The sequence below is a fragment of the Lolium rigidum genome, chromosome 2 (assembly GCF_022539505.1).
Source record: "Lolium rigidum isolate FL_2022 chromosome 2, APGP_CSIRO_Lrig_0.1, whole genome shotgun sequence".
Classification (NCBI taxonomy): Eukaryota; Viridiplantae; Streptophyta; class Magnoliopsida; order Poales; family Poaceae; genus Lolium; species Lolium rigidum.
In genome coordinates, this window is record NC_061509.1 from 143,596,524 (window position 1) to 143,615,835 (window position 19,312).

Sequence of the window (19,312 nt, forward strand, 5' to 3'; positions counted from 1 at the left end):
CAAAACAATACAAAAAGAGTGCGACACAAATGAGGATAAATGCAACATTTGATTAATCGCATCCATAACTGTAGCAAAGAGGAATCCATAAATAAATCATTTTATTACTAAATCCTCATCTCGCCTGATCATTTGATTAAACTCCAAATCTCAGAAGGTCAATGTACAACACCGACAGATAACACGAAAACAAGCAGAGCTCAGATGCTCTGCTCTGCTCTAGAGGCGCGCTCGGGGCGCGCTTATCATCACAGACGCCCATCACCGGAGGAAGGGCTGGAGCGGCGGCAGGTCAGTTGCTCCTCGCGTCACCTCACCGGCGCTTGTGGCCGCCGCCGCCGCCGCCAGCACCGTTGTGCTGGTGACCGTCGCCGCGCTCCCTAGACCGCCGCGAGTGCCGCGGCGGCTCCTCGTGCTCCCGCTCCCGCCTGGAGGACGACGGGCGCCTCTTGAAGTGCTTCTCCTCCTCGCTAGACTGCTCCTCGTCGTCGTACTCGGCAGCCGCCGCTGACGGCCTCCGCCTCTCCTCCTCCGCACTTGCCGTCGTCTCCCGATGGTGGTGGCGGTTGTGACGGCCGTCGCTCTCCTCGGCCCTCTTGGACGAGGATGAAGACGCGGGGGCCTTGTCGGAGGACGACCTGCGGCTGCGCTTGGAGTCGGAGGCGTTGGCGTTGGCGTCGCCGGGGAAGCTGATGCGGGAGAAGACGCTGGCCTTGGCCTTGGACCGCTGGTCTGCCGCGGCGGCGTCGGCGGCGGCCGCCTTGGCGTGCTCTGCCTCGCGCCGCGACGCAGGTGGCGGCGGCGGAGGCGGGAGAGGCAGGTCGTCGTAGCGGTCGGAGGAGGCGCGCTTCTTGCCGGAGCTGGAGGAGCGCCGCGGGGAACGACGCGAGTGCCGTTCGGGGCTGAGCGTCGGCGGCGGCATTGCGCGCTCCGACCTGTCCGCCTGGGTCCTCGATCTCTGCACAACAATAATGGCAAACACGGGACCACATGTCAGAATACTGCCACTTCAACTTACCCCAGGGACTTGGCTAGGATTCCTAACCAAGGGATCCAAATCGTACGGCCAAGGATATTCCATGCATTGCCACGACAGCCTGCGGCCCAACCATGGCACACCATTGGGCCGTGGCACAGCATAAACTATACGTACTGTTTGGCTTTTTTTTTTTGGTAAAACACATATTGTCGCTTTCATCTGGCGTCGTGATACTTTTATCTTTTTGCCCTATATACTACTGCTATCTACATCACATCAGGGAAGCATTGTGTAATGGCAAGTAACTGAAGCAAGTAAAAAAAAAGATCATAAAACAAAGTTTTTCAAAAAAAAGATGGAAAACGGTTAAAATAAAGGAAAACTTGCCAAATAAAATAAATAAATCTTGAGAAGAGTAGAAACAAAACCAACTACGATATATATAAATAGACGTGTTTCTCCCATGTATATAGATGCCATCCTGTAACCCAATCCGCAACGAGCACAGGAAAGCAGTGGGATGGACACTACGAGCAGGCAGAGCAACTCGGACCAGCAACTGCTGCTTCTGTGACCCCGAGCAAGTGAGCACGTCGGCCTTGCCGGGACCAACCAAGAACACTGCCCAATCGAGCTGGCATTCACTGCTGCGAACCTTTCTTGTTCGGCAAATATGAGAATCAACCGTGCAGAAGGCATTCTTCTTCCTGTTGAGTGGCGCTGACCTCTCCGCAGCTGACGCCGTCGCCCACAAGTTTACCATGGAACTGATAGTACATAACTTTGCAAGATAATAGATTGACAGGAAAAGACATACATCCTTAGGTCTCATCGAGGTACTATCGTTTACGGCTCCTGACGATTCCCTGCCTTCCCTTCGATACTCCCTGTCCCTGTGTCGGTCTCGATCCACATCGCGGTCTCGATCCCTCTGCCTCTCCCTCTCCCTTTCCCTCTCACGGGAATGCTCACGCTCCCTCTCCCTCTCCCTGCATCAGTAGATCAGCATTGATGATTCAGTGGGAAAAAAAAGACTGAAACAGCTACTATGACAACTGAGCATAAGTATATTAGTAGAATAAATATTACAGGGCACTGCAACATGCTTAGCAAAATTAACATTTCAAGTGCTAACTAACTAATCAGCACCAGGTCAGAACAAAACATGGAAAAGAGGGAATCAACCATTGGCAACAAATTCCTACTACAGACTCAAATGCAACCTAATGCCCCTTAACTTGTTTAGGCCTACCACTTTAGCCTCCATAAACTTCACTGGTTAAAACATTTATTACTCCCTCCGGTTCATATTAAATGACTCAATTTTGTCTAGATACACATACGTCTAGTCAAAAAACTTAACTAGATTCATACGAATCTAAGACAAAGTAGAGTCCATTAATATGAACCAGAGGGAGTAGTTATTTCCAAATTCTAGAGTATTAGCCTGAGGATGAAGCTTTCAGGAATATGGACCTTTCATGGCGCAGGGAATTTCCACTTGGGACGAGTGGCAAGTTTCATCACTCAAAAGTTCAAATTAACCTAGCAATCTAAATGATTTTTAAAGAACATTAGGGAATGACTCCATATACAAGCATTTAAGGAGGCCCTGCACAAATAGCCCCCAATCACCTAGTTTACCAGATGCAGCCAAAATGATAAGATGTAGTACAACAGAATTATGTTCCGGAGCTTGCTTGATTATGATATAGGCTAACGTGTAGAACAGTGGCGGACGCAGGAAAAAATTTAAGGGTGGGCACACCTAAAAAAAATTGACCGCACCAAAATTGTGAAAAAGTTTGCCAAATGAATAATATGCAAGACAAATTGATTGTCCATATTAAAGTTCAATACATATATCAAATATGCACCATTGCAATACAAATAGTTGAAAACATAAAAAAGAGTCTTAAAAAGAACCAAAATACCACTACAATCTAGTTTTTCATCCCAAAATACAACTATGCACTAACTGAGAGTAACATTAACCCAAAAAGACCTATATTCCCTTACCTATTTACAAACTAACACTATCTCATTTCCACTCATTTCAACATCTTTTAAGCAAGATTTCAGCAACATGGGCATGGAGTCAGAGTTGGCTGGGAAGGGACAAAAGCGAGCCCATGCTGGCACGCAGATACAACATCCAAGACTGATAAACTAACAAAGGATGTCCGTGTCTGACCCAGGCTTTGGTCCATGTCGATTTTGCATTTTCTACAGACCAAACTACAGATTCTACATTCAAAGCATAGGCCTAGTCGTAGGGCTCAGCAAAGGAGGGGCGCTCCGCCGGAGCAGACCTGTGCAAGGCCACAGCCAACGAGCACGGCAGACCGCGATGCGCCGCTGAATCAGAGCAACCTAGCACCTGGCAACGGCGGCGAGCAGTGGCCGGCCGAGATCCGACGAGACCTGGAGCTAGCGTCCGGAGCAGAGGAAGAGAAGCCTGAGGGGGGTGAGCCAGGGGAGGGCCGAGATGGGCCAGCCGGCTAGTTGGCAGCGGAGGGTGCAATCGCGCAAGAGGCAGCCGCCATCGGACGGCCGGGGAGCGGAGGGCGGAGGCCGCGGAGCTAGGTTTCGCTTTCGCTGCCTCGCTCGGCCTCACTGCTAGATGAGTTGACGTTTCGCTCGGGATTAGGCGCTCGGTTGTTCGTCGTTGGGCCAGATAGATTAGGGGTACCCAGATTTTTTGTCAGATATCTGGGTGGGCCACGGCCCCCCCGGCCCACCCGCTGCGTCCGCCCATGGTGTAGAACCAGACAAAGTATCAGGACACTGGTTGCAACTAACCGTACACGGTTCACATAGGAACTTCAAACTAAATCAATGCTTGAGAGTAGGAGCAAAACAAGATCAGAATTTCACCTGATTGACATTTTAGATAGTTTTCGCTTTTCATACTCATTTATGACCATTAAAATCTGTTCAGGTAGCCAAGGTTGCAGATCAAGTCATGCACTAAGTGCTTTTCCGCTTGGTCATACGACTTCTTATCCTGACGGCCAAGGTTAATAAATTGTGATACAGGCTAACTTACAGAACCAGTCGAGACTTCAGATATTGGGCCCGAATAACCCTGCATGGTTCTTGGTTCATAAAGGAACATTTTATGTGCTTTAAGACTCTAATTTGATAAATCAGAGCCTCTAACATCCATATGTTGCCTTTGCTAAGGTGCTGTTTCACAAGTAGGTTTGAACCATTTACTTTGTGCAGAATTTGGATATATTGAACATCAAGACCACAAGGTTGCAGGAAAAGGTACTTGCAACAATCTGTATTCAGGCAGAGCAGGAGTTGGGCCATTGTAACTCAGATTAATCTGGTGTGCTACCTTAGAGCCCTCATGACTCAACTGTCGACTCAGATGGTCGTTTCGACTAGTTCCATGAGTCGACCGACTAGTTGTGGACTAGTCTCGACTAGTCCTGCTTCCGGAGTCGATCGACTCAAAAATTTCCTGGGTGAGGCGCTTGGGAGCCAAAATTAGGAACCCTATCTAGACGAGATAATTTGAGGCCTATGCCATGATGTTCTAGGCTCTAGCATTATTATTTATGTATCTTGTGTTGAACTTATGCCAGTTTTAGTTATTAAATCTCTTATTTGGTTGTCGCACTAGCGACTGCTAAAGTACATGTCGACTAGTCAAGCAGTAGTCTAGACTAGTCAATGAGTCGGTACCCCAACGACTCAGCTCGACTCGTCAACTCGTAATTCTTGGCGAGCACAAAGCTGGGGAAGCCATTAAATTGTTTCATCAAGGGCAGGGAAACAGAGTCGCCACGTGTTCAGTCTCCAGGAGGCATTCAATGTTGTGCTTGCAACAGCTGAGGCTAAGGCATGCAGGGCCAACTAAGCCTGAAGCAGATTCTTGTGGTGAGGGTACCAAAGTTATATGAGGCTGGCATGTATTTAATGGCCAAAATATGTGATGTCGATACTTGATTGTGATGCAAAAAAAAAATTAAAAAAAACCAGCTCACGTAGCAAAATACACCAAAGTAGCCATTTTGAGTGGTCGTATAATCTCTTGTCGTTCAATTGTTGTAGTGTATCACTTAATAGACCAATGCACTAGATAAAACTATAAGTACAAGGTAACCAATGACATCGTTTTTGTACATATTGGATAAGAGCAAAGCATATGAATCGAAGTGTCTAAGTTGTAGGAAATTAAAGCATATGATTTGAAACGTATAATCACCTTCCGTTGAATCGGTCCATTTCACGTCTCCTCCCATCAGGTTTCCTGGGTTCAAATTCGTCCCTTCTCACAACTGGTGGCCCCATGTTCATTCCCATACTGTTAACTGCTAATTCAGAAAGGTCCCTGAAAATGATAAATTCAAGAGTTTCATCATTTCAGCACTGGTCATTGTAATAGCCAATCTGTGGAAAGACAAGGAGGTGATAATACTCATTTCCCAACAAATTGGGGAAATACAGCCACTAGGCTATGCACTCGTTTAAAATTCCAGAGGTCAAAATAACACTCACACGTATAATTATATATGTCCAAATTCCTACTCAGAAAATAAAAAAATGATGCCAAGAGATATACCTAGGAATTGTAGGCATCATGTATCCTGGAGCCATAAATGGGTCTTGTGGGAGAACTCCCCCACCAAAAGGATCAAATGGACCATGTGGATAACCCATGTAAGGCATGGGACCTGGAAATGGTGGACCCATGTAATCCATTGGCAAAGGCATCCCCCCTCCTCCCCAGTAAGGGTTAAAATTTCCTGGTGGTCCCATAGGCATTCCAGCAAAATTTTCAGCTCCAAAATCTGGATAATTATTATTCCATTGCTCCTCGGCTGTAGGTAGAGTAAGAATTTTTTAAATAAGTACAAGTAAATGAAGTTTAACCAATATAGGTGCAATAAAAAATAATGACAATGCATTCCATTTATGCAACATATCATGAAGTTTGGTGAAATTAACTTACCGTTCCCTGGTGCCCGGACCTTCTTCTTCTTTTTCTTCTTTACTGCTGAAGCCATTAAAATAATCTCATTATTTCAATGAGTACAATCATTTAAATATCAAATATGACAGTTCATTGGAAGCACAAGTAAGATGGATTTCTGGCTAATTTGACTCGCAAAACTGTTGCAAGTCTCTATCAAGAAAATTATTGGGGAAGGCTGCATCACATGCAAGCTTAGATGAAAACTAACAGGGCTGAAAGATTATTACCTTGTTCGCCTGCAGGCAATTTTTCCTGCGACTCTTTCGTGACATGAGTCATGTCTGGTATTTTTTCATTTTGGGCATTTTTAGAGTCCATTGTCCCTTCAGCGACATCTGGAATTGTGTTAGCCTTCTTATCTGAAGAAGTCACATCAACGTTAGCTTTCAATCCGCTTTGGCTCTCAGCGTCTGGAGATTCTTCTATATGCGTCGGTGATTTAGGCTCTTCCTTTGAAGCGGCAGAAACAGCAGGAGTTCTAATCTTGGGCTGTACAGGTAGAGCCGACTCCATGTCTACACAAGATGCTATCATCAGTTTCTAATTCGTATAGACATATAATGTGATATAACAGATAAATGTATGCATATACCCTGTATTTGCACCATGCTTCCCGCGTTTTCTGTACTGCTAGTTGGTGGTGCCTCTAATATGCGGCTGATGGTTTCTCTTAGAGTTTTATTGGGAAGAAGATCATCGGCTAATATGCTTGTGGCACCACAGACACACATTGATCTGTTAATTATGTAATCCCTAATGCCTGCCAACAAAACAAAATATTTCACTCACTGCAGAGCATGTTTTTTTTTTAAATCTTGAAGTGAGGACAAAGAGAACAAGGAAAATAGAATGTAGAAAATCCGTCAAATAAAGACATTTGTATTGTATGACATCCGTATCAATGACAGCAGTTTGCAAAAACAATTGTTTCTTAAAGCACAACTTACATTTATCACAGAAACTCCTAAAGCAGCATTTACTAGTTAGAACAGCATCCTTCATTACTTCCTTACACAACGGGCAACGCAGCTCTGGTGGGAGATCACCAACAGAGCGGGTGGTGGGCAGGCCATCTATCTCCCTCTCAAAAGCAGCTCTGTCACAAAACAAATTAAGATGTTTGATTTTTTTTCCCTTCCAAGTAGATCCAGCAAAACTTATCACAGAATTAACTAAGAAAGCAATTTGAACTTACTCATTTGGCCTCAAAACAGCACCAGCCCCACTTGGCAATGCATATGAGCCATCTGGAGTTGCCATCAACATGGATTTCGGAATGCCAGTTGGGGGTTTCATCCTTCTGACGTCATATCTAGTATCACCATTTGTTGGGCAATGTTGGATGAAATGGCCTGCAAACCACTATTGGTCAAGTGAAACAGGACATAATATTGCATTGACAAAGACTTGACAAGTCAACATACCAGGTACTTTACATCTATGGCAAATATAGCCAGGAGGAAGTGTCCTGTTGTCCAGCCGACCCGGACCACGTCCTAAGAATATCAAAGAGGATAAGTAGAATTAGTTTAGATATCTAGTATCTGAATAATGATGTCACTATGTATCCATGATGCCTAGGCGGGTGTAGCACTTCTCTCACAAAGATTGATGCTACTTCTAAGCTCTACATATATCTTGCAAACAAACAATCAACAGAGAAGGTAGAAAGTATTACCAAAACCACGGCCAGCCATCATTCTCCCACCCATCCCCCTGCCATACCCTCTTCCAGAACCATATCCATCAGAGATTTGGCTGAAAACATGATCATCCAGTTAAATGAGTACAACATTTTATTAATACTATCTACCTTCATGGATAATAAATAGTCATTTAGCCAGTCAGCAGATCACTCACCTATAGTCAACAGCAGCTGTATCAATAAGAGCTTTTATTTTACTATCTTCGTCAACTTGATTTTCAGAAGCGTTAACTGCCTGACTAACAGGCTGAGAAGGAATCGAATCACTAACATATAAAGAGTTGCCAAACTCATCATCCCACTCAGATTCTTCAGGCTGCAATTTCAATATCATGAATATCAGCTCCCGGGATCAATAGCCAACAGTAATAGCTCAAACCACGAAATATGACCGCAGTGGCAATTTCTGTAGGAGATAATAGTAACCCAGACTAGAAGCTATTCTTACATATTTCATCGAGGAATCACCAAGAAAAGCGCTACCAGAAGGCATGACTTCTTCTAGCCTATTTTCTGCAGGCATTGCCCTGCAAAAAATGGATGTGAACCCTGAATTATGATCGCTTACATGATGTTTTAACTCCTAACATGGACCATGTTCAGTGGCATGATCCAGTCAAACATATAAATTAATAGTCTGCTTATAGATAACTAATGTGTCATTAACTCTTGATGGACGAGAATGTGAATTATCAGGTAAGGTGTGGAGTGAAACCGAAATCAGAGAGAAAGACAGTACTTTTCTGGTTCAGTGACAATCGGCATCCTTGGGCGTCCAGGTATCCGGCGAATCAATACCGATGTGTTCTTTGGAATCATGGTAGATTCATCAGCATACTCTGTAAGTACAAACATCGCACGAAATGATTTGAGTAATACCTCAACTGTATAATCCAAACCCATATCCCCCAAAAATCAAGATATTGCAAGCTAAGTACACCATAGAATCATGCAAACTAATTTCAAAGTATTTCAATCGCACTGGCCTACTCAAGCAACAAACACCGTTTGCCTCAAAACAAACTTACTAGTCTTCAATGCAATACTTGGGTCATGTGCTCGAAAATCCCAAAAGACTTTCAAACTGCTACACTTAATAAGTATCATTTCAAAGTTTTACTTCATTGAGAATCTATGCTCAACTGATAGTCAATCCTTCACATCAAACTTGTAGGTCATGTTGTGATGACTTAGGAAGCTCAGAATATAAGAAAAAAACTGTACCAGGAAAAAAAATACCCACTAGATAAGACCTCAATTTCATACATCTTGAGTGCATGAATGAAACAGCTATACAGAGCCAAAAACATTACAGGCTGGGCCTATCACAATACTATCTAGCACTAACATATTGCATACATTCACCCATACAAAGAAATCAAAGAAAGGTTCTTTGCTGACAAAGAAGCAACCTTCATCGGTCTGCGCATTGGAGATCATGAGGTCGAAATCAGTGCCTCTGCCGAGGTGCTTGGACTCGAAAATCATATCCTTGAGGTTCATAACCGAGATGAATTGGCCCTCGATCGGGATCGAGTCATAGTCCCTGGCGCTCTTGAACTTGTAATAGACAGCCATGGTCAGGTAGCGGCGGATCTAGGATGGTGCGCCGGGTGTGCACCAGCACACCCAATTTGTGCGGCACGCCCAGAATTTGTGGAGATCAGTGGGGTTTATCTAATCACTGGGTGGCAAAGAAGCTCACGGCTGGCCAAGATTGCGGAGTGGGGTGAGACAGCAGCGACGCGATGAGGTGCCGCGGGAACGGAGATGGCGGCGGCGCGCGCGAGGGGCGGAGGGGGCTGCGGGTGCGGGCGTCGGCGGGGGCGCAAGCTACGGCGCAGCGGCAGCTCTAGGGCACAGCGGTGGTGGAGTAGAGGAGATATTCTAGCGGCGCATCGGGTCGGATTGGAGCTTGCTTGGGTAGGTCAGGGCTCACAGAGGAAGAGGATGACTGCGAGGGGAAAGAATGGTCCCTCTGTACGTGCAGAGGATGGAAACGGGGGAGGAGGAGAGCAGATATTTGGTTCAAAATAGAAAAGCAACTAATACTAGTATTTCACGCCAATTGTTACCTTTTAGAGTCTCAAGATCAGTATTTCTCAAAGTACTATCACACGCGAGGTGTAGATAAGATCTACCACACACACTGGGCTAAGAATTGAATTGCAAAATGCAGGTAAGTAATCATCAACATGAATCACAAGTGGCTTGATTGAGTTTGCCAAAGTAATGGTATACCCAAAGAGTGTGTGACCCAAATTCACCTTAGGCATGTTGCTTCTTTGAATTACCATCATGTAACTAATATTCACGAGATGACCGACACCGAGCTCAGTGTTATTGATGTCACTAGTGACATCAATCCCTACACCGCATTAGGCCAAGTGTCTAATAAAAGCTTTGCGTGTACAATGACGATAACGTGCACTTGGCATTGTGGCTCTTTCATCACCAGAACTTGTCGTCGCCCGAACTTAGCTCACTGCCTCGTCATCGTTCTTATCTGGTGTTTCGCTTCAAGTCTAAGTTATCGCGAGAACCTGAATGATATCACGACGGTTACTACTGAAACACGTGGCATGACAAATAGAGTGTGATAGAGTTTATATTGAAAAGAAAGGTAAAATGTATCTACAGATCTCGATATATTCACAGTGTCTAGAAAGCTCACCGAAAAGTTACATGTGATACCTCATTCTTGCTAAAGGGGTGCACATACATATTTTATGTGATCTCATCTCTGTATTTTGATGAAGTGGCATCATATGCCGACCAATATTCTAGTATAAAGATAATGACTTGAGGATTGTGAATGTGTTTTACTTAAAAAAAAACTAAATGTGCGATTTTAGGTGTTATGCCATCCTCCGGTGCATCTAAAGTGTCTTGATATCACAGATTTAGTTCTTATGAATGTGGTGTGGAACCTATGTGTAAATAGCATCAATTGATAGCGGTTATAGAATATGTCGAGGTTAAATACTCACGGTCAGCGTGACAAAATAACCACATAATGTGCACTTAATGTGACTTAATTGAGCCTTACATACTAAGTTTGGCATTTTGGCAATACAAGTTGATATATTTATTTGTAAGTTTGGTGACATGCTACAATATATGGAAGTCGCAATACACCGCTAGATGGTGTTGATGTTTCTTGTTGTGGGTAAAATAATGATGGTATAACTAAAAAAATAACCCCTATTATTCACATTAGATTTTTAAGTTTAATGATTCGACGCATGCAATGAGATACAATTTTTTGTTCTTTGCTACAAACCATGAAAGCCATATCTTTTTTGTTCATGTTTTATTTTATCTTCTCATAAGAATAGATATACAGGTCCCATCAAAGTTGTTTATAGAATACACACTCAACAGATAGGGTGTGAATTCAGGTACAAGGTATGCAAGTGTTCATCAACATTATCAACCAACAATCGTTACGAAAGCACCTTGATTGACTTTTCCAAAGTAATAATGGGACCACTCCTGTTCCACCGCACTGAAATTCACCTTTGGCATGCTACTTCTGTGAATTGCCCTCATGTAACTAATATTTGCAAGATGACCGACAATGAGTTTATTGTTATTGATGTCAATAGTGATATCTCTCCCTATACCACCTTAGGCCAAGAGTCTAACAAAAGCTTTTGTGTGTATGATAATGATAATGTTCACATATCAGTATAGTTCTTTCGTCATGAGAGCTTATCGTCACCCTAGTTTGCGTCATTGCATCATTGTCATTCTTGTGTGATGTTTTGTTTCAAGTATAAGATATTGACATAACCTAAATGATGCCATGGCTGTTACTACTAAAACAAATGGCTTGACAACTAGTCTTATAGAGGATAGGTTGAAAAAGTAAAATGTATCTGGAACAATCGCCAGAAAGTTACATCTGAGTCATTATTCTTGCTAAAGGGGTTCACCTACATTTCTAATGTGGTCTTGTCTATGTATTTTGTTAAAGTGCCATCGTATGCCGACCAACAACCTGGTATAAATATAATAATTTGATAATTGTGAATGCACTTTACAGGGAAAAAAAATCTCGTAAAGTACATGTGCAATTTTAGGTGTTATGCCATCCTCCACTGCCTCTAATGTGTCCGAAAAGATTACATGGCACTTGGTATCACAAGTTTAGTTCTTATGAATGTACCACAGAGCTTACGTGCAAATAACATAAATTGATCACGGTTACAAAATATTTTGAGGTTAAATACTCGCGACCAGGGAGAAAAAGTTGACCACTGTTATCACCAGAATTTAACCGGATCAGAGGTGGGCCGCGTTCAAGATTGGGCTTGAAGAATATACATGGAAGAAATACGTGAACCGGCCTTGTACACGATGTTTGGGCTAGTTTGCCCTTGTATCTGTAAACATAGTAGGATACGTGTCGGTTAGATAGAATTTGGCTCGTGCACGGTTGGGATTATTCCCACGTTAGAAAGTCTACGGACTATAAATATGTATCTAGGGTTATTGAGAAAAACAACAATCACGTTCATCACAAACCAATCTAGGCGCATCGCCAACCCATTTGTTTCGAGGGTTTCTTCCGGGTAAGCATCCTAGATCGCATCTTGCGATCTAGGCAGTACAAGTTTATTCGTTTATCATGCGTTGCTCGTGCTGAAGCCTTGTTGATGGCGAGCAACGTAGTTATCATAGATGTGTTAGGGTTAGCATTGTTTTACCACGATACCGCTTTCGTCCATGCAACCCTTAGACGTCTAGCCGCCCTTACGCCTATCTTAGGTGTAAGGGCGGCACCTTGCTTGATCATTATCTAGTAGATCCGATCCGTTATGATTGCTCCTTGTTCTTCAAGGATTAGTTTAATATCTGCATACTTAGGCCTTGCAAACGGGTTGAAGGATCCAGTAGCACGTAGGGTGTAGTTTGCTAGCCTTAGACAAGATGTTCCGGGGATCAACTTCATGTTGGTTTTTAGGCCTTGTCTACGGTTGGTTTATTATCACTGTGCGTGGCTGCCAGGCTCAATCACGAGTAGGATGTTTCGATTATGTGGGTGAAAACCCTAGATCGTCGTAGGTCGTTTTAGCTATATATCGATCAAGCAGGACCACCATGTGATCGTAGACCTCATACGAACCATGGGTGGATCGGCTCCTTGAGCCGATTCACAGGACAACCTGAGAGCCGATCGAGGCTCGTATTTAATGTTTACGTGTATGCCATGCAGGAACTAGGCGAAGCAAATCCATCACCTTCCTGATCAGGTATAGATCAGGTGGCACGCCCTTGCACCAGCATCGGGACGTGTGTACCAGAGGCTTTGCGGGCCGTCGCTCGAGAGACCAGGGCCAGCCGCAGCTCTGAGTTGTTCCCGGCTCTACGTGTTGCCCGTCGCTGCTCGCCAGTGGGTTTCTGACGCCAACAACCACATAATGTGCACTTAATGTAACTTATTGACCTTGCACTCTAAGTTTATCATCATCGTAATACAAGTCGATATATCTTATCTGTATGTTTCATGATATGGTACAAAATATGAAAGACACGTTATTGAAGAAGTGAGTTCAGTGTCTTCTTTCTTAAAAGAAAATTGCAAGGCCTAGCTCTTTCAATTAATCGCAGGTGGAGTTTACTGAACTTATTTTGCAACTTTCAAGTATAAGAGATTAAGAGGCACCCAAACAGCAGAAATATAACAGTTGCAAACCCCCAAAATAAAATGCTGACATTTTCCCCTCGGGCTTGCTGGGTTGATTTCCTGGATCCCAGTGGGCTGGAAAGTGTAGATGGTAGAGAAAGGCCGAAATATCCTTGGTGAACAACAGCTATCTAAAGATGGGCAACTTCATGTTCTAAAAAAAGATGGACAGCCTCGAAAGTTGAAACGATTCATCTACAAAAATGCAATTTTTTGCTCAAAAATCTAAAAGATAAACTAAATGCCTGCCATGAAAAAAGTAAAATAAGATACACTATCCGTGAACATATCAAAATTAAAGTACGGCCTCTGAAAACAGGGCGTATCCAGGGGGTGCATATATGCTATATAAATCATATACTATTTTTCTAATAGTTTAAATCATGCTTTGAGACAATTAAATAGTTTTTCCACAAGACTATTTAATAGGTTTAGGGTCATATTTAGACTGAAATATATTATTCTAGTGAAATCATCACAAAATTTGAACCCATATACTCTTGGTAAAAAAAAACTGAACCCTACTGAAGTTATGTCGCTCATATAAACTGTGGCACCCCTAATTGTTTGATTCTAGACCTGCCATTGTTGGCAAAGCCGGTTTAAAGGAGCTCTAAAGAGCGTTGGATGGGAGCGGGATGAACACACCAAATTTCCCCTTCACAAAACATTAGCAACAACTCCCATCGTCTACGAATAAGTGTACCTCTAGATTGTATCCTAAAGCAAACTTTTTGAAAATTTGACTAAATTTATAAAATTGACTAGTGAAAGATCGAGATGTCGCCTAGAGGGGGGGGGGGTGAATAGGCAATTACAAACTCTTGCGGATTTGTCTTGTATGAATGCGGAATTAAACTATCGTTTAGTTTACAAGCACAAACCCTAAATATGCTAAGCTCAACTAAGTGTAACAATAGCAACTAGAGCTAAGCAAGATAGGCACAAGATATCTGTAGCACAAGTGATAGCAAGATATATGTACTTCAAGCACGATGGCTATCACAAGGAAAGAGAGCTCGGGTATAGAAATAACCGAGGCACGCGGAGACGAGGATGTATTCCCGTGTTCCCTTGCTTTGCAACAAGGTACGTCACGTTTGGAGGAGTGGAGGTCCCACGAAGGATTCCCCGCGCCACGAAGGCTCACCCTATTCTCCGAACCACACCCACGAAGGATAATGGCCCTTTCCTTATGGTTAGCTTTTCCTCCGCTCCGGAGATGGCAAGCTCCACAACCACTTCACAAGCTCCACGAAGGAGAAGCCCGGGCCTCTTCACAATCTTCTTGAAGAGATCACCGGAGCACCAATCACCAAGCCAACTAGGAGGTCACCCTCCAAGAGTAACAAGCTCATGGTCTCTCACTCGAACAAATCGTGGTGGAGAGCTCAACACTATGCAATGATGCAAAGCAAGAACACCGGAGGTGTTCAAGTTCTTCACACTCAAATCCCACCAAAGCAACGAATGCTAGGATGAGATTGGAGAGGATGAACAAGGGGGAAAGTCAACCAAAGACTCCAAGATCTAGATCCCAAGAGATTCCCTCACTTAGAGAAGAATTGGTTTGGTGGAAGTGTAGATCTAGATCTCCTCTCTCAAATCCTCAAATATGAGCAAGAATCATGGGGGAACAAGAGAGAGAGCAACTTCTTCAAATGCAACAATGGAGGTGAGAGAAAGGGAAGAAGTAAGTTGGCTCAAGGTGGAAGAAGCCTATTTATAGCAAAGGGAGAAATAGAGCTGTTGGGAAAAAAGACAGAAATAAACAAAGGAAAACGGGCTGAAAAAACGCTCTTAAAGGATGCCCAGCCGGCGGCCCAGCCCGGTCGACCGGCCCGAGCGCCGTGGAGGCCGGCGGCTCAGCCTCGGTCCGGCCAGCCCAGCCAGCCGGGCGAGGCAGCCGCACCGCACCGGGCGGCGGACAGGTCGTGGCGCGCGGGGCGAGACGCCCGGCCGCGTGGGCCACGGCGGCCCATCAGCGCCGAGCGGCGCGGAGCCCTGGGCCGCGCGGGGGCGCGCGACGGGAGCGTGGGCCGGACCGGGTGGCGGCCCGGTTAAGTGTCCTGGTCGGACCGGAGGAGGCGCCGGGCGGGCCGGTTGGTGACCGGGCCAGCCGCCGGTCGTGGGCCAAAGACCCCTGGAGGCGGCCCGGATGTCACCAGTGCCGGACCCGGTCACGGACCGGGTGGGCTGGTTGCTGGGCTGGTCCGGCCGGCTGCCCCATTCCCCTTGTTTTTTTCTTTTATTCCTTTCTCCTTTTCCTTTTTCCCTTTTCTTTAATAACAACTGCTCCCGAACTCCGAATCGCATGAAACCAGTTTTGTTTGGAAGATAACAACAAATGCTATCTTATGGAAAGTGAAAACCCAAGAATCAGTAGGAGGGGATTTTATCATGAATATAAAAGGTAGAACCTTATATCATGAATAACCGGTAAAATCACCCAACCTCGAAAACGCAATAGAAGATGCATGTGAACTCCGTTTTCGATGAACTTGGGCTTGTTGTAAAGCTAGCAACAAGCTCAAGAACCTCACACCGAGAAATACCAAGAAGCAATAAGAATATGCAACGCATGCAAGGATTGAGCTCCCTAAGACGATGTGATCAAGTTAACCAACCGAAAGCCCCTCTTAATAGTGCGGCTATCTATCCTATAATCCGGTCTCCCATCAACCACCTCGAGACCGGCAAAAGGAACACCTATCAAGGTCATACCTTTGCCTTGCGCATCCCATCACTTGATCATTGTCGCTTCGTGAATACTCACAAATGCTCCCCCATACACTATGATGGGAAAGGTTCATTGATGCACATCTTCACATGTCCACTATCACCAAATGGACTGGCAAGCTTCAAGCATGTGATCCGCTCAAGATGCTCATCTTGAACTTGCCCAACTCAACCTTGTATCTTCTCATACTCACATAAGATAGAGCATGGCTAATATTGAGTTCCACATAAGAACTCCATCTTCATTTCTTCTTCTTGATCATATCACATATATATCTTCATACCGATGATCTTGATGCCAATACACAAGGTATACCTTTATCTTCATGGCATCCATACTTGAATCCAACACATGGAGAGCAAGTAGTACCTATGGAATATTCCTTCATATAAACTCAATGAAAACATTAGTCCATAGGGGTTGTCATTAATTACCAAAACCACACATAGGGGCAATGTACCCTTACAATCTCCCCATTTTGGTAATTGATGACAATCACAATAAGAGGGTTTATATAATGAATATTAGTGACAAGTACGCAACTTATCCGAGAATAAGTTGTATACAAGAGGTTGTATTTGATATGGTCAAGTAACACAAAGCTACTAGTCCATATCAAAACCGGCTCTACTCACACAACTACAACAAATGCAATGGATGTGAGTAGAACCAATATATATAGAGAAAACTCCCCACAATGTATGCACGTGTGATGAACATGAATTCATTGCATACATTGTCAAGATTAACCTTTGGGATAGTTTCCACTATATATATACAACCATGCAAGACATATAAGTATGGAATGCATGAGAGGCAAAACACTTAAGCACAAACCAAACTTAAGTATAAAACCATTCCTTAAACCCTCTAAACTTCTCCCCCATTGGCATCGATTGTCAAAATGGGTGAAAAATTTAGAAGGCCAAAATAATGTGAGTTCCTCCCCAAAGTGTGCACTTCTCATAATTTGAGTGGAATCAAGTGCACATATCCAATGATGAATACTTGAAGGAAGTCAAACTATATTGAGGATCAAAGATTGCATAAAGATAATATGGTGAAGTGAGCTTCAACAAATAAAGGCAAGCAATCAAGGATCCAATTGGACAAACAAAGATATCATGATAAGAGAGATATGGTGCTCTAAAAATAAGAAAGCTCCCCAAGGTTCGTGCACAATTTATAATGTTTGCATTTGAATACAATATGCACAAACATGGAATCCTCACTCCCTATATATCATTTAGAACACAACTAAGATAAAGAGAGTATGCTTATCAAGAACGACTTTAGTCCAACAATTACGAGATATGAGTGCAAGAAGGAAAACAAATAAACTAAGCACTCATAAATCTTCTTTACCAACAACACTAAAATCAAAAGGATAAGAAGATGGTTGGCAAAGAACAAGGATATCAAGGTGATGGATTAGCGCTCTTATGTATATGAGTTTCTAAAGTGGACAAAGTGATCCATAAAGAAACATGCACACACAAGAGGTTAACAAAATAGATAAGACAAGGTATCCAAGATGAAGTCATAAAATATACCAAAGGATGTTTGCTTAATAAAGCATATATATAGCCTATGGCTCCAATTTTCACTTATGGTATATGAATGAGCTTCAACCAAGTAAAAATCTCAAAAACATCACAACCAACAATAAGGGAAGTAAAGCTAGTTGGAATGTTTTGAGAGAGGCAACAAGTATCACAAATGCGGATTTATTTCGCAATTTCATCAATATTGCACATAAGAGTTCTTTGAGGAATTGATATGCAATAAATTGCTAGAGGGCATATTTGGGATAGGTGAATCATAAACATGATATATATATATCCCCATCATATGCATCTTCTCAAATTACTCATGTGTACAATAAGAAGTTTTCTTTAAAAGGATTTTTCAAGAACCTCAATATTTTCGAAATAAAGAATTTCATGCCAAGATGCAACCTACAAGAGGTTGGATGCTATATGAGTATGCATGAATAAGATACTTGTTACCGAGATAGCAATGGCATGATGTAGTAGATAGAAGTTCATCGATCATCCTAGTCTTGACTCCAATTCTCATATGGTGATAACACCTTCCTTATAGATGAGACAAGCCTCCATTGCATCTCCAATGTACCTAAAACATCATTCAAGTACATCTTGGCCCCCAAACTTATTGGGTCCAACATGGTTAGACAAACCACAATATATAGGACACACTCCATATAAATATGTGCATATTTAGATGAAATTTGAATTTCATGCACATCTTAGCCATTTAGGATTTGATGGAGTATACCCTATATAATGGATCAAACAAAGCAAGCATGCTACAAATATAAACAAATTACATATAAGCACACATAGAGACTTTAAAGATCCAAGAAAGATATACTTTGGACAAAACACCAAAAGAATCGAATAAGGCATAAAGGTGTCACCAAACAAATTTGTTGTCCAAAATATATCAAAGACGCAAATCACAAAAGATTTGTTCAACAAAGTTCAACAAATGAACTAAGAAGAAACCATTGAGCATAAAGGATGAAATAAAGCAAACATGCTCAAGGATTTATCTCATTCAAGCAAATAAATCATGTAAGAAAGAATGAGATAGCAAACTCCCCAAAAGAGCAAGGTTCAAACAAAATAAACCAAACCCTATACACTTTTCACAATGGCACAATGTACCGTAAGGAAAAGATTTGTCTTCCAAAACAAACACTTGATATGAATCAAGAGAATTTATCAAAAGATTTTTCAAAGGGACAAGGAAGACACATGGGAGCAACAAAGATTTGTTGGAAATAAAATAAGGCAATAAGAAACAATCCAAGGTGAAGGTGATCCATAAATTCAACCACATATAAGGTTATCAATTGTCAAAGACAATGAGTATATTGGAAATAATTTCCGGTGGTGAATTGACAAAGATAGTAAGGATCAACTTCACAATAACAGGCATAGGATAAGTATATAGAATTAAGCACTATGCATGGATGAAAATTCTTGATAACTTCAACTAGTCACACAATCACGCACGGCAATGATTAGAATAACTTGAAGCAAACGGTGTCCCAAATAAGATATAGAGATATGTACTTGAGGAAAAACCGCACCAAGAATTTCATATTCAAACAAAAGCCCACAAGATGAGTAATAAAATATTTTTATTAGGAATGGAGCTTGTTTGAGCAAACATGCCAC

General features: G+C 42.9%; 1 protein-coding gene across 2 annotated transcripts; it reads right to left on the minus strand.

The window, feature by feature from the left end:
* Positions 1-298: 298 nt before the first annotated feature.
* LOC124692419 (E3 ubiquitin ligase PARAQUAT TOLERANCE 3-like) lies at positions 299-9,460 on the minus strand. Of its 2 annotated transcripts, none has more exons than XM_047225795.1 (15): positions 9,087-9,274; positions 8,414-8,513; positions 8,123-8,201; positions 7,830-7,990; positions 7,648-7,727; positions 7,394-7,465; positions 7,165-7,321; positions 6,917-7,065; positions 6,562-6,729; positions 6,197-6,484; positions 5,946-5,990; positions 5,556-5,814; positions 5,199-5,324; positions 1,797-1,968; positions 299-958 (listed from the first exon to the last, which is right to left on the minus strand). In XM_047225795.1, exons 1-15 carry the CDS (start codon positions 9,250-9,252, stop codon positions 314-316), a joined length of 2,667 nt encoding a protein of 888 aa, XP_047081751.1. In that variant the 5' UTR covers positions 9,253-9,274; the 3' UTR covers positions 299-313. The 2 variants fall into 2 exon arrangements, with proteins under 2 accessions (XP_047081751.1, XP_047081750.1); XM_047225794.1 differs by lacking the exon at positions 299-958 and adding an exon at positions 2,274-2,277 and having other exon boundaries at positions 966-1,970; positions 9,087-9,460.
* Positions 9,461-19,312: the final 9,852 nt, after the last annotated feature.